The sequence below is a fragment of the Nomascus leucogenys genome, chromosome 23 (genome assembly GCF_006542625.1).
Source record: "Nomascus leucogenys isolate Asia chromosome 23, Asia_NLE_v1, whole genome shotgun sequence".
Taxonomy (NCBI): Eukaryota; Metazoa; Chordata; class Mammalia; order Primates; family Hylobatidae; genus Nomascus; species Nomascus leucogenys.
The window spans coordinates 31,763,624-31,779,221 of record NC_044403.1 but is presented as its reverse complement, the minus strand read 5'-3'; the positions used below and the strand labels follow the sequence as shown (position 1 = coordinate 31,779,221).

At 46.2% G+C, this 15,598-nt stretch overlaps 1 protein-coding gene across 5 annotated transcripts in view; it reads right to left on the bottom strand.

The window, feature by feature from the left end:
• The window catches only part of RAD52 (RAD52 homolog, DNA repair protein), an 80,904-nt gene that overhangs the window by 11,895 nt on the left and 53,411 nt on the right, over window positions 1-15,598 (bottom strand). For 2 of the 5 annotated variants that reach the window (XR_004028249.1, XM_030804353.1), the window contains exons 1-7: window positions 8,758-8,801; window positions 7,280-7,403; window positions 6,754-6,855; window positions 6,028-6,121; window positions 5,796-5,863; window positions 2,824-2,942; window positions 1,159-1,234 (exon numbers count right to left, since the gene is read on the bottom strand). Coding sequence is in view for 4 of the 5 variants with exons in the window: in XM_030804353.1 (XP_030660213.1) it covers window positions 1,159-1,234; window positions 2,824-2,942; window positions 5,796-5,863; window positions 6,028-6,121; window positions 6,754-6,855; window positions 7,280-7,402 (582 nt within the window). In the remaining variant the exon portion in view is untranslated. Of the gene's footprint in view, window positions 1-1,158; window positions 1,235-2,472; window positions 2,624-2,823; window positions 2,943-5,795; window positions 5,864-6,027; window positions 6,122-6,753; window positions 6,856-7,279; window positions 7,404-8,757; window positions 8,860-15,598 lie in introns of those variants that run through there. The other 3 variants (XM_030804355.1, XM_030804354.1, XM_030804356.1) reach the window with 2 other exon arrangements.

Genomic DNA, 15,598 nt, shown 5'->3' with positions numbered 1-15,598 from the left:
CCAGGCGTGGTGGTGCACACCTGTAATCCCAACTACTGAGGAGGCTGAGGCAGGAGTGTTGCTGGAACCCAGGAGGTGGAGGTTGCAGTGAGCCAAGATCGCACCACTGCACTTCAGCCTGGGTGACAGCGAGACTCCATCTCAAAAAGAAAAAAAAATGTCTAACAAAATATTAGCCAACTGAATCCAATAATGTTTAAAAATGATTTTTTTAAAGGAGTTTGTACAGATGCCCAGTGACACATACCTTGTGGGGCTCCACGAGGACAAGAATCTGTCAGGCACAGGATGGGAATTGCTGCCCTGGGGAGCGACACGGCAGGGTCCTCGGGGAGCAGATGAGGCAGGAGGAACACTCCAGAAGCCACTCATGGCAAGTCAGGTGTGACTCCAGGGCTGCCCAGCCACAGACCCCATTCTCCAAAGGCAAATGCTCAGATCACATTATAGGTATTGACAGAAATAATGGACATCTAAATCTTAATGACACCAGAACTAAGGAAAAGAAAGAAGGCTCAACAGTGAGGCTGGGAGTGTCTGGGAAGGACAGTGGTGCTGCAGAGGGCTGTGTGCTCACTTTGAGGCTTCATAGACTACCCCCAACCACAGTTCTCTACCTACACGTAACACAAATCCTCTAGACCTCACGTTCCTGTCAAATGATGTGGCTTTTTTTTTTTTGGGGGAGGGAGTCTCGCTCTGTCGCCCAGGCTGGAGTGCGGTGGCACGAACTCGGCTCACTGCAAGCTCTGCCTCCTGGATTCACGCCATTCTCCTGTCTCAGCCTCCTGAGTAGCTGGGACTACAGTCACCTGGCCACACGCCCGGCTAATTTTTGTATTTTTAGTAGAGATGGGGTTTCACCGTGTTAGCCAGGATGGTCTTGAACTCCTGACCTCGTGATCCGCCCGCCTCGGCCTCCCAAAGTGCTGGGATTACAGGCATGAGCCACCGCCCAAATGATGTGACTTTAAAAAAAAAGTAAAATCTTGTGATTAGTTCCTGCTATCTCTGACATTCGAAATCTGAAATAAACATTCCCAACCCTCTAAATAGCTGAGTCCTCACTTTTTCTCTTTGCATCCTCCAAATACTCCAACCATGACACAGAAGAGTTTGCCGCATTATCTTCACTCCACTCATCCATGTCTAATATACCTGGCGTGGAAGCTTATTTAGTGACCTCAGGTAGTCTTTGTCCAGAATACAGTTTCCAAGTGCGTTCCCAAAACTCCTAAGGGCAAGAGAAAAAAAAGTGAAACAGGGTTAAGAATTGTTACACATGAATATCAGAGGATAGAGTTACAACTTTTGTACAGGTTGCTTCTCAGGCGCAGCAGAGGGAATGGACCCTAACCTGCATTCCCCATCGATGTCTCATAAGCATCTAGCATGTTCCTGCACTGTGTTCGTTTCTGAGAATACTGCAGTGAGAACAAGACACAAATCCCTGACCTCACAGAGACGATGAGTATGAAAAGATTAAGGTGCCATTCACAAAACCCACCAGCCACCTCCTGACATGGAGAACAAACTGCAGAGAGTTTTTCTTTTTTTTTCCCCCAAAGGCTGCTCCAATTTCCCAGCAGGAGTAGGCAACACACACTTGGGGACAACCTCCCATGACCAGAGTTCTTAACTTGGGATCTATGGGCTCCCCCACAGAACTCATAGGCTTTTCTGGTTCAATTCACTTCAATTCTCAAAGACACGGATATGGTTTGGATGTTTATCTCTCCAAATTTCATGCTGAAATGTGGCCTCCAACGCCGGGGGTGTGGCCTGGCGGGAGGTACTGGATCCTGGGGCTGGATTCCTCATAAACAGCTTAGTGCCATCCCCTTGGTGTTGAGTGAGTTCTCACTCAGCTCATGAGAGATCTGGTGGTTTTGAGTGTGGGGCTGGGCATGATGGCTCATGCCTGTGATCCCGGCACTTTGGGAGGCTGAGGCAGGAGGATGACTTGAACCCAGGAGTTTGGGCAACAAAGGGAGACCCTGTCTCTCCAAAAAAAATTTTTTTTTAAATTAACTGGGGGGTGGTGTCATGTGCCTGTGACCCCAGCTACTCGGGAGGCTGAGGCGGGAAGATCACTTAAGCCCAGGGGTTCAAGGCTGCATTGGCGATGACGGCACCACTGCACCCCAGCCTGTGCAACAGAGCAAGATCCTGTCTCAAAAAATGAAAAACAACAGTAAAATAAATAAATAGGCCTGGGGCCCCCTCCCTCTCTCTCTTGCTCCCTCTCTCTCTCTCCACGTTCCCTCTTCGCCTTCTGCCATGATTAGAAGCTTCCTGAGGCCTCACCAGCAGTGGATGCTGGCACCAGACTTCCAGTACAGTCCACAGAATCATAAGCCAATCAAACCTCCTTTATTTATAAATTCCCCAGCCTCTGGTCTTCCTGCATAGCAACGTAAATGGACTAACACGGACATCCGCGTGACTGTGTAACTACGTTAACTGTGCTACCTGTGCGTAGCGGAGGACTGCTGAGGAGCACGGAGATGAGGGTGCTGTCTGTGCACTCGCAGTAGGAGTGGCAAGGCCTCCAGCACACATTACTGAGTGCGCGGAGAAGAGAGAATACAGGATTCTACCACTTATTCCCAGCAAGGGAAGCCTGAAACAGAAACATCGAAAACATACTAACAGAAGTGGGAAAACAGGGCAGACAGGAACCAGGGCAGGGGTGAGACTTATCTTCCATGCTGCTTAGATTTTTGAACCATGTGGATGTATTACCTCTTCCAAAAAAAATTGAAACCTGCTCTGAAGCAAGAGCTGAAATGACACAGGTTAGACTTCCAGCCTTGCACTCACCTGAGGGCTCGCTTCAGCCCGTCTGTCACCGCCTCCTTCCTTGCCTTCTCCAAAGATAAAGCCTTGGACTTGAGGCCCTCACTAACACCATAACCAACATCTTCATGATATGAACCATCCTGGGGGCAGAAAAGGAGTTCAAACTCAAACACGAGAGCGGCAGGTGCGCCACAACTTCCCCGTTCCTCAAGCAGCAGAGTTCGAAGCAGGAATCTCCCATGTGGCAGCCTTGCTACAGGGGCACGGGCAGAAGGCTGGGAGAGAATCCGTTGCCAATGCTGCTTCCTAGACCTGGTCTGCCTGAACATGTGCCTGTGGTCAAGGTGTCAAGACGATCCTCCCTTCCCAACTTCCCAGCACACAAAGGGCACGTTAGAAACCCACCCCAAATCCTATCAGCGTGCATTACCCTAAGGTAAAAAACCTCTGGGATGGCCAGGCCGGGCATGGTGGCTCATGCTGTAATCCCAGCCCTTTGAGAGGTTGAGGGAGGTGGATCACTTGAGGTCAGGAGTTCAAGACCAGCCTGGTCAACATGGTGAAACCCCATCTTTACTAAAAATACAAAAATTAGCCGGGTGTGGTGGCATGCGCCTATAATCCCAGCTACTCAGGAGACTGAGGCAGGAGAATCACTTGAACCTGGGAGGCAGAGGTTGCAGTGAGCCAAGATCGTGCCGCTGCACTCCAGCCTGGGCGACACAGTGAGACTCCGTCTTGGAAAAAAAACCTCTGGGATATCAAACAAAGGGATAATTTGAATATTGGATCTAATGGTCTCTAAGGATTGGAGAGCAAATCTTTTTGTTAGTCAGGTGGCATCCAGTTCCTGCCTTTCACCAAAAGTGAAGGTGGACCTGAGCAAATCATTCGCTGATTGAGAATTAAATACAATGTTTGATGCTAGCACTCTGTGATTTTTAAAAAATAACTCAGAAAGCACTCAATGAGTGACACTATAACAAAATTCTTTCCATTCTCAGCTACTCACTCATAGATACAAGATTTTTTAGTACTATCTAGAAAAATAAGTCAGAATAGAATTAATGCTGAATTGTTCATTCAAGAAATAAGTAGGCCAGGTGCGGTGGCTCACGCCTGTAATCCCAGCACTTTTGGAGGCGGAGGTGGGTGGATCACCTGAGGTTGTGAGTTCCAGACCAGCCTGACCAACATGGAGAAACCAAGTCTCTACTAGAAACACACAAGAAAAATTAGGCAGGCATGGTGGCGCATGCCTGTAATCCCAGCTACTAGGGAGGCTGAGGTAGGAGAATCGCTTGAGCCTGGGAGGTGGAGGGTGCGTGAGCTGAGATGGGGCCATTGCACTCCAGCCTGGGCAATAAGAGCATAACTCCATCTCAAAAAAAAAAAAAAAGAAGTAAGTACTATTCAATTATGGATATATGGAGATATAAACTGAAAAGAAAAAACGGCACCATCCATCTCATTAAGATACACATTTTCCATAAATTTTATATTTTAAATTTTTTATTTTTGTGGCAAGATTTCATATCTTTAATTTTTCTAAGTATCAAAATTTTGCTATATTTATGTTTTCTCTTCACCATAAACACAATTGTCTGGTCAATCGTGTGTTAACAGCAGCTATAATATAACTAAATCCAAAAGAAATATTTTAATATTTAAAGGCTTAAGTGCACTGAAAATTTACCAAACATTTTTATTTTTATACACATGCAAAGGCAGAGAAGCATAATAAGGCTACCAATAAAACCTTCCTTTTTTTTCACCCAGGAGTTCAGTGGTGCAATCACAGCTCACCACAGCCTCGACTTCCCGGGCTTAGGTGAGCCTCCCACCTCAGCCTCCTGAGTAGCTAGGACTACAAGCATACGCCACCATGCCCAGCTAATTTTTTGTATTTTTAGTAGAGACGGGCTTTCGCTATGTTGCCCAGGCTGGTCTCAAATCCCTGGGCTCAAGCAATCCTTCCACCTGGGCTTCCCGAAGTGCTGGGAGTACAGGAATGAGCCACCCTGCCTAGCCAAACTTTCAACCATAAATATGTATTGGGATTAAAATCAGTGGGGAAATAGAATAGAAATATGAGTTCAGATAAAGAAAGAACAATGTAAAATTTCTAATGATTTAAAAAAAGCTTGTTCATTGCATTTCTTCAAATAAATGATAGATCTAATCCTCTATAGTATTTAGAGTCCACTGGAATATTTAACAAAGATCTAACAGATTTATGGTAAGTCCTCACTTAACATCTTTTTTTTTTTTTTTTTTTTGAGACAGAGTCTCGCTGTTGCCCAGGCTGGAGTGCAGTGGCGCGATCTCGGGTCACTGCAGGCTCTGCCCCCCAGGGTTCACGCCATTCTCCTGCCTCAGCCTCCCCAGTAGCTGGGACTACAGGCGCCCACCACCTCGCCCGGCTAATTTTTTGTATTTTTAGTAGAGACGGGGTTTCACTGTGTTAGCCAGGATGGTCTGGATATCCAGACCTCATGATCCGCCTGCCTCGGCCTCCCAAAGTGCTGGGATTACAGGCGTGACCACCGCGCCCGGCCTTAACATCTTAAATAACTGTGACTTTAAGCGAAACAGCTTATTAACAAAACCAATTTTTGTTTTTATCAATGTTATAACAAAAGGACCTGCTTTGCCCAAAGTTGAGTTTCCAAAAACTTATCAGTGATGGTAAAATTATTGTATTTTAGAATGTCAGATTTTACCATATGCCAAAAAATACAACCTTTGCAACAATTTTTATATATGGTGAAAACTTTTAGGTGTCAACTTGAAAGTGTGCAAGAAAACAGTTTTTCCATTCTTTTAGGGCGCACATGAGCAGGAGTATTTGAATTCCACCATTCTAGGGAACACTGGCTGACACACAACTCTGGAGCCTGGGTCCTTGTCCAGCTACCTACTTCCCTACCTGCTCACCTTCTCCTACCACCCACTGATCCTTCCAGGCATCGGGTCTACTCCATCCCCCTCACCTTCAGCTGGACCCTCACAAATGCACAGACTCCCACGTAGAACTTGCCATTGTTGAGGTCAACAAAATCTAGGAGTGGGAAAGAGAGCAAGTTGAAGAGGACACTGACCGCTGGGCCACAACCATTCCTCCTGCTGGCAGCGAAATCTACCTACCTTACCTCCTCACCCACAGCACACTTTCACCAGGAGCTGGACAATGCAAAAGTCCCCACTGCTGGAGAGCGTACTCACCCACGTTCTGCTGCGTGATGGAGTGTGCCCAGCCGTTGTAACCAAACATCTCATTGGCCAGATTAATTACCCGATGACCCTCAATGTAACATACCTAGAAAAAAAAATGTTTTTCAGGAAAAGCTGTGTTAATTCCTTACCACACTTAAATGTGAATCAAAATTTACATAATTTATTCCTCATCTACTTTTCTGGATAAACTGCCCTTAAGCATTCTACTCGGGAGGCTGAGGTGGGAGGATCACTTGAGCCCAGCAGTTCGAGACCAGCCTGGGCAACATGGCGAGATGTCGCCTCTACAGAAAATTTAAAAATTAACCAGGCATGGTAGTGGGTGCCTGTAGTCCCAGCTAGTCAGGAAGCTGAGGCAGGAGGATCGCTTGAACCTGGGAGGTGGAGGCTGCAGTGAGCCGAAATGACACCACTGGTTGGACTCCAGCCTAGGTGACAGAGCAAGACCCTGTCTTTAAAAATGAAAAAAAAAAAAAAAAAAAAAAAAGATGATGTAAAAATCCTAAGATGGCAGTTACGCAAGTGTCAAGACCACGCCCGGGCCCCTTCAGATGAGAATGAAGTCTGGAAACCATCCCCTCCCAGGGGCACTGGGAGGCCTCCAGGAACAGTTAACAGGAGACTTCTGAATCCCTGAGGACCCAGAGAGGGAACTGGCAAGACCATCAGTCTGTCGTGTGGATGTCTGCTTTCCAGGCACATGAATTCTCCTACCTTCTGGCCTCCGCCAGCCATGCGGCTACTTATGTATTCTGGGCCCAGCCTCTGCCTCAGGGCCTTCTGGATGGCCTGGTACTCTTCTGCTGTGTACTGGCACTGCAACCCCAAAAAAGAAAATTAAATTCACACTTCCACCATTCCTCACATCGCTGAGTCTCCATCTTCTATGGGGACTTTATACTCTTAAAAAGACCCCCCAGAACCTTTGTTTATGTGGGTTATATTTATCCTATTAGGAATTAAAACTGAGAAACTTTTAAGGCATGCATGCCATTAGGCATCATAGCAGTGACACTGCCACAGATCATGCAGTCTCTGAAAACTCTACCGTTCACTCCTGAGAGAACGAGTGTGAAAGAGGCAAACAGTATTATTAGGAAGATAATTTTGACCTTCTGGACTCTGAAAGATCTTCAGAAACCCCAGAGTTTTCGAGAATTACATTTTGAGAACTGCTGCCTTAGCTGCTGCTACCATCCTTATAAATGTTTCTGAAGCTTAGGAAGCTAAAATGTCTTGCCTCCAGATCTGTAAATGACGTCAGCACAGGAAGCGAGGATGGAAAGAGCACAGGGCTAGGAAGCCTTGCTTCCATTTGTCCTTTCCAGAGATTGATGCCTTCTCCAATGCAACAATTTCCCATCCTGCACAAACAGAAACACGCTACTGCTTGCTGATTTGGGTTTTGTCCCTCTTGCCCTGTTCGGATGAGATGAATACTCACAACTCTCTGCTAAAGACAAAGATGGAGTTTGGGTGGACAAAGCAAGAAACTCTTTTCTATGCACACAATGTCCCTACAAGGAATATGACCCCAGTAACTTTCCATGCCTCCAAGAAAGGCAACTGGAGCCAGGCACGGTGGCTCATGCCTGTAATCCCAGCATTTAGGAGGCTGAGGAAGGCGGATCGCAAGGTCAGGAGTTCAAGACTACCCTGGCCAACATGGTGAAACCACATCTCTACTAAAAATACAAAAAAATTAAGCCCGGGCATGGTGGCTCACACCTGTAATCCAAACACTTTGGGAGGCCGAGGCAGGCGGATCACCTGAGGTCAGGAGTTCAAGACCAGCCTGGCCAACATGGTTAAATCCCATCTCTACTAAAAATATAAAAATTAGCTGGCCATGGTGGTGCATGCCTGTTATCCCAGCTACTTGGGAGGCTGAGGCAGGAGAATTGCTTGAATCCAGGGGGTGGAGGTTGCAGTGAGCCGAGATCGCACCACTGCACTGCAGCCTGGGTGACAAAGCAAGACTCAGTCTCGAAAAAAAAAAGAAATAGAACTGGGTGGCATGCATACAGGGGCAATAGGAAATAGGGAGATTTTCACATAGTTTCATTTTGAATTTGATGTCATACAAATATGTTATCTATCCCCCCCAAAAAAATGTAAAATCTAAATCTAATCCCCAGTACTATCAGTCTTTTGATAGCTAACATTCCAAAATGCCCTCCAGAGTTCACAAAAGACTCCCAAAAAATGCATCTAAAGGAAAAACCAATAACAACAAATAGCTCACACATGTACTATGTAAATGTACTAGGTACTACTCACACATGTACTATGTAAATGTACTAGGTACTACTCACACGTGTACTATGTAAATGTACTAGGTGCTGCTCACACGTGTACTATGTAAATGTACTAGGTACTACTCACACGTGTACTATGTAAATGTACTAGGTACTACTCACACGTGTACTATGTAAATGTACTAGGTACTACTCACACGTGTACTATGTAAATGTACTAGGTACTACTCACACGTGTACTATGTAAATGTACTAGGTACTACTCACACGTGTACTATGTAAATGTACTAGGTACTGCTCACACGTGTACTATGTAAATGTACTAGGTACTGCTCACACGTGTACTATGTAAATGTACTAGGTACTGCTCACACATGTACTACAATGCTCTACAAATTGCCTTGCCCTAACTTTACTCACTTAACCTCATTCTTTCCCGGCATGAAGGAACCACAGTTACCTGTCCAAAGCATAACACCGAGCCGCTGCCAGCAGCAGGATGGCTGTCACGTCCTCCAAGAATTGCTTCCTCAGTCCCAGACATCTTGATTCTGGTTGACCTCTATATAAATAAAGGAGAAAAAAAACAACCCTCAAAGAATGTTTAAAGTAAAAAGCAAGAGCCTCTACTGAAAAATCACATAAAGAATCCTTATGCGGCCAGGCACAGTGGTTCACGCCTGTCATCCCAGCACTTTGGGAGGCTGAGGTGGGTGGATCACAAGGTCAGGAGATGGAGACCATCCTGGCTAACATGGTGAAATCCCCTTACTAAAAATACAAAAAAATTAGCCGGGCATAGTGGCAGGTGCCTGTAATCCCAGCTACTCAGGAGGCTGAGGCAAAGAATTGCTTGAACCCGGGAGGCGGAGATTGCAGTGAGCTGAGATCACACCACTGCACTCCAGCCTGGGCGACAGAGCGAGGCTCCATTTCAGAAAAAAAAAAAAAAAAAAAAGAATCCACATGCAATATCCTAAGAGTGATTTATAAACGTCTAAGCACTCCTCCAATCCAGAACAGAATTCCTCAGTGGTTAGCTATCGTCTCTCAAGCTGCCGAAGATTCTTTAAGGTCTGCTTCTACCTTTCTGTTAACATGTTTGCTATTGTGGTGGCGCTATTAAAGGTGATTTTTACAATAAGAATATATTACATTTATAACTGTAAGTGCCAACATGATGTGTTATAGTCAAAACACAGGTAATGGCCAGGCATGGTGGCTCAAACCTATAATCCCAGCACCTTGGGAGGCCAAGGCAGAAAGACTGCTTGAGCCCAGGAGTTTGAGACTAGCCTAGACAGCAAAACCCCCTTGCTACAAAAAATTTAAAAATTAGTCAGGCGTGGTGCTATGCTACTTAGGAGGCCGATGTGGGAGGATCACTTGAGCTCAGGAGTTTGAGGCTGCAGTGAGCTATGACCACCCCATCGCACTCCAGCCTGGGTGACAGAGTGTCTGACTCTGTCTTAAAAAAAAAAAAAAAAAAGGCAGGCACACAACACACAGTTTATTCAGCTTTTCCAAGAGAAAAATGCAATTATCAGCCAGACACAGTCGCTGACACCTATAATCCCAGCACTTCGGGAGGCTGTGTAATCCCAGCACTTTGGGAGGCTGAGGCGGGCAGATCACCTGAGGTCAGGAGTTCGAGACCAGCCTGACCAACATAGTACTAAACCCATCTGTACTAAAACCCATCTGTACTAAAAATACAAAAAATTAGCCAGATGTGGTGGCAGGCGCCTGTAGCCCCAGCTACTCAGGAGGCTGAGGCAAGAGAATCGCTTGAACTCGGGAGGTGGAGGTTGCAGTGAGCTGAGATTGTGCCACTGTACTCCAGCCTGAGTGACTTCATCTCAAAAATAATAATAATGAAGTTTTTTAAAACCTCAACTTACTGCTCACTACTCTATAGGCAGCATGACCCTGGACACTGTGGGGTCAAAAAGAAACAGAAGCCACAATCACTGAAATGCTTTCCAGGAGCTAACAAGATAGCTGGAGGGAGACTTCATAGAAATGAAACAAATGAAGAGCAGGAGACCCTAACATTCAGGAAGGCTCTACAGAGCAATAAGCCACTTCACTTCCTTAACCAGCAGCATCACCATCACCTGTGAATCATTTTTTTTTTCTTTTTTTGCAACAGAGTTTCGCTCTTGTCGCCTAGGCTGCCCTGCAGTGGTGTGATCTCAGCTCACTGCAACCTTCACCTCCTGGGTTCAAGTGATTCTGCTGCTTCAGTCTCCTGAGTAGCTGAGATTACAGGTGTGCGCCACCATGCCCAGCTAAATTTTGTATTTTTAGTAGAGACAGGGCCGGGTGTGGTGGCTCATGTCTGTAATCCCAGCACTTTGGGAGGCTGAGGAGGGCGGATCACCTGAGATTAGGAATTCGAGACCAGCCTGACCAACATGGAGAAACCCCGTCTCTACTAAAAATACAAAATTAGCTGGGTGTGGTTGCGCGCGCCTGTAATTCCAGCTACTCGGGAGGCTGAGGCAGGAGAATCGCTTGAACCCGGAAGGCAGAGGTTGCGGTTAGCTGAGATTGCACCATTGCACTCTGGCCTGGGAAACAAGAGTGAAACTCCAGCTCAAAAAAAATAAATAAATAAATAAATAAATAAGTAGAGACGGGGTTTCACCATGTTGGCCAGCCTATCTCGAATTCCTGACCTCAAGTGATCCGCCCGCCTCAGGTGGGAGCCACCATGCCAGAACACTTCTCGCATTTAAAGAGCAACTTGTGGCTGGGCACAGTGGCTCACACTTGTAATCCCAGCACTTTGGGAGGCCAAGGCAGGTGGATCACCTGAGGTCAGCAGTTCGAGACCAGCCTGGCCAATATGGTGAAACCTGTCTCTACTAAAATACAAAAATTAGCTGGGCATGGTGATGCACCCCCGTAATCCCAGCTACTAGGGAGGCTGAGGCAGAATTGCTTGAACCTGGGAGGCAGAGGTCGCAGTGAGCCGAGATCATGCCACAGCACTCCAGCCTGGGCAACAGAATGAGACTCCATCTCAGAAATAATAATAATAAAAAATAAAGAGCAACTTGTTCTACTTCTATAAATAACTTAAAACATTCAGCCAGATCGGGCACAGTGGCTCACGCCGGTAATCCCAGAACTTTGGGAGGCTGAGGTAGGCGGGTCACCTGAGGTCAGGAGTTCAAGACCAGCATGGTCAACACGATGAAACTCCATCTGTACTAAAAATACAAAAACTAGCCAGATGAGGTGTTGCATGCCTGTAGTCCCAGCTACTCAGGGGGCTGAGGCTGGAGAATTGCTTGAACCTGGGAGGCAGAGGTTGCAGTGAGCTGAGACCACGCCACTGCACTCCAGCCTGGGCGATGGAGCAACTCTTTCTCAAAAAAAAAAAAAAAAAAAATCGGTCTTTTATTGAAGGACAATCTTGTCTTCATCCATAAACATGAAATGTTTTTTGCCTTTTTTGCTCTTTTACTTTGAAAAAGATGTCTTACTATTCTGCTTTCCTTCCTAAAACTGTCTACGATGGTTTTTCCATCATAAAAGTAAAAAAAAAAAAAAAAAATTTTAAGAGACAGGGTCTTGCTCTGTTACCCAGGCTGGAATGCAGTGGTGTAACCATAGCTTACTGTAACGTTGACCTCCAGGGCTCAGGTGATCCTCCCACTGCAGCCTCCCAAGTAGACAGGACTACAGGTGAGTGCTATCATGCCAGGCTAATTTTTTTAAAATTTTTTCAGAGATGAGTGTCTCACTATGTTGCCCAGGCTGGTCTTGAACTCCTGGGCTCAAGGAGTTCAAGTGATTTTTATGTGTGCATATTTGTTAAACAAAGGTAGAATCCAAATGCATTAGGCATATCTTACGCAGCACTTCAGATCTTCTTGGCCTTGTGTGTCCTTGAGGCCCTTGGTCACTTTGTCCACTCCAGCTGTCACTGGGCTGATCAAACACGTCTGGGTTATAACCAACTGCCCACAGGCACAACCCCACGGTCTCTTACCTCCTGCTCATACTGGATACCTATCACCTCCCACCCGTGGCTTGCCGCTTGCCTTGGAGGTGTGAGGGCCTGTGGGACCCACCTGGTGCCCACACATGCACAACCTAGAAGTCTATGGGAATTAATGTGCCATGAAGCAAACCCTTTTCCAATGAGATACAGAAGCTGAGGGGTCCGTCCACCCTTCCTTTAGATGGATTGCCCTGCAATGCAGTTATGTATACATCCTCCTGGGAGACAGCTTTAGGAGAACAAGCAACCAACTGTACTTGCACCAAGGGTGGCCAACTTCAAAATGCACCCTTGAACTGACTTAATCTTCCTTCTCCCTTCACTCACCTTTCCCCTACCTCTGCTTCCTGAAAGTACACTTCTTGAAAAAATAATAGCACATACACTCTTGCCTCAAGCTGTAGGTTCTCTAGGTTCTAGGGTACCCAGGTATAGCAGACACTACGGATGCTCTACTAATTATCCCTTCAGCTTTTTTTTTTGAGACAGTCTCACTCTGTCACCCAGGCTGGAGTGCAGTGGCGTGATCTCGGCTCACTGCAACCTCCACCTCCCAGATTCAAGCAATGCTCCTGCCTCAGCCTACCGAATAGCTGGGATTACAGGCGTCCACCACCACATCTGGCTAATTTTTGTATTTTTAGTAGAGACGGGGTTTCGTCATGTTGGCCAGGCTGCTCTCGAACTTCTGACCTGAGGTGATCCACCCGCCTCAGCGTCCCGAAGTGCTAGGATTACAGGTGTGGGCCACCGCGCCTGGCCAGCCCTTCAGCTCTTACCACAATAGTGTACCCTACTCTGACTTCCAAATGCCAACATCTGCATCCTGTTACCTGACAGCTTTCTTTGGTATCCAGACTACTTTGCACCTGTTTATGGCAAGCTGTAAGCACCAGAAAATTGAACCACCCTGGCAGCAGCCCTCAAATGGTGCCTGACAGGAGCTGGTGCTGAAATACCCTAAATTTCTTACCCTCTGTGGGACATCACCAAGCCATGAGCTTCCCCAGTGGAATTAGGTTCCCCAGTGGCAACAGGCTTGATAACTCGCCTTTTGTTGTCAAACTTTCCTTTCCTGTCTCCCTTCCCCGCTCCTCTACTGTGTAAAGTACTAATCTCCAAATAAACTACTTGGGAATAAAAAGGAGGGCGGCAAAAGATAGCTTTACAATGTAGAAACCTGGGAGTTACCACCTTAATTATTAAGTAATCAAACTTAGTGTCACCAATTATAGTCGCATCATGTGCTTCCTGATGGATGCACTAAGAAGGTCACATCACTTAGGTAGTATTTCTACCAATCTAATCATGAGGAAATAATCAAACAAGTTGAAATCTACAAAGCAATTGGCCTGGACTCTCCAAAGCATCAGTGTCTCAAAAAACAAAACAAAATAGAAGGGCTGGTGAACTCTTCTATGTTAAAAGAGGCTTAAGGCTGGGTGTGGTGCCCCACGCCTATAATCCCAGCATTTTGGGAGGCCAAGGCGGGTGGATCATCTGAGCTCAGGAGTTCAAGACCAGCCTGGCCAACGTGGTAAAATTCCCGTCTCTACTAAAAATATAAAAAGTAGCCGGGCATGGTGGCGCACACCTGTAGTCCCAGCAACGCAGGAGGCTGAGGCAGGATAATCACTTGAACCCAGCGGGTGGAGGTTGCAGTGAGCCAAGATCATACCACTGCACTCCAGTCTGGGTAACAGAGCAAGACTCCATCTCAGTAAATAAATAAATAAATACAGACTTAGGAGACATGACAACTAAATGCACTGTGTGATCTTCAATGAAATTTTGGATCAGGGATAAAGAAAAGCTATAAAGAATATTATTAGGACAATGGGAGAAATCTGACGATGGAATGAATATGAGACTGCAGCCACAACCTCCTGGGCTGAGGGGATCCTTCTGCCTCAGCCTCCCGAGTAGCTTAGACTGCAGGTGTGCACCACCACCGCTGGTTAGTGTGATAATTATATCATGATTCTCTAGGACAATGGCCTATCACTAGATGTATGATGCAGTATTGGAGTAAAGTGTCATGTTTTCTGCAACTTACTCTCAATTCATTCAACTAATTGTGTGTGTGTGTGTGTGTGTGTGTGTGTAGAGAGTGAGAAAAAGGCAAGTAGATAAAGCAAAAGTAACAAATTTATGAACCTAGGTGAAGGATATGCAGACATTAATCGTAAATTTTTTTTTTTTTTTTTTTTTTGAGACAGTCTCGCTGTGCCACCCACGCTGGAGTGCAGTGAGACGATCATGGCTCACGGTAGCCTCAAACTCCTCGGCTCGTGATCCTCCCTCCTCAGCCTCCTGAGTAGCTGGGACTACAGTTGTATAACACCACACACGGCTAATTTTTTATTTTTCGTAGAGACACGGGTCTCACTATGTTGCCCAGGCTGGTCTCAAACTCCTGGGCTCAAGCAATCTTCCTGCCCGGCCTCCCACAGCACTGGGATTATAGACGTGAGCCACTGCACCCAGCCCATTGTAAAATTTGTCCAAAGGCTTCAAATCTTTCAGGATGAAGTGTTGGGAAAGACTACCCGCATAGCCAAGATTATGGCAGCTATATAAATCCAAATAGCCAAACACATCCTCCAAAAACTACACAGACCAACCAACCGGAGAAACAAAGAAAATCACCAACATCTCATATCTTCAACATACTCAGAAGACTGAAAATACTACAAGCTTCTAATTACCTGTAAGTAGAAAAACATCAATTTCTTGTATAGATGTTTCTCAACCTCTCGTCCTAGCTCTTTAAGGACAGCAAAGAGGGATCCAGATAGGAAGACAGATGCAAAGAAGAGAGAAGAGGGCCGGGCGCATGGGTCGCGGTGGCTCATACCTGTAATCCCAGCACTCTGGGAGGCCGAGGCAGGTGGATCATGAGGTCAGGAGTTCAAGACCAGCCTGGCCAAGATGGTGAAACCCCGTCTCTACTGAAAATACAAAAATTAGCTGGGCGTAGTGGTGTGCGCCTGTAATCCCAGCTACTCAGGAAGCTGAGACAGGAGAATTGCTTGAACCTGGGAGGAGAGGTTGCAGTGAGCAGAGATCACACCACTGCACTCCAGCCTGGGCGACAGAATGAGACTCTGTCTTAAAAAAACGAAGAGAGAAGAGGAGAATGGAGAGCCTGAGATGGGACTAAAATATCTCCCTGAAGAAGAACTCATGGTAAGTATGAAAACATCAACAAAGAATTGTGTTAAATTGGGAAAACACCGACAAAGAATTCTGTTAAATCAGGAGGGAGGAAGGGAGGGCCGGGGAG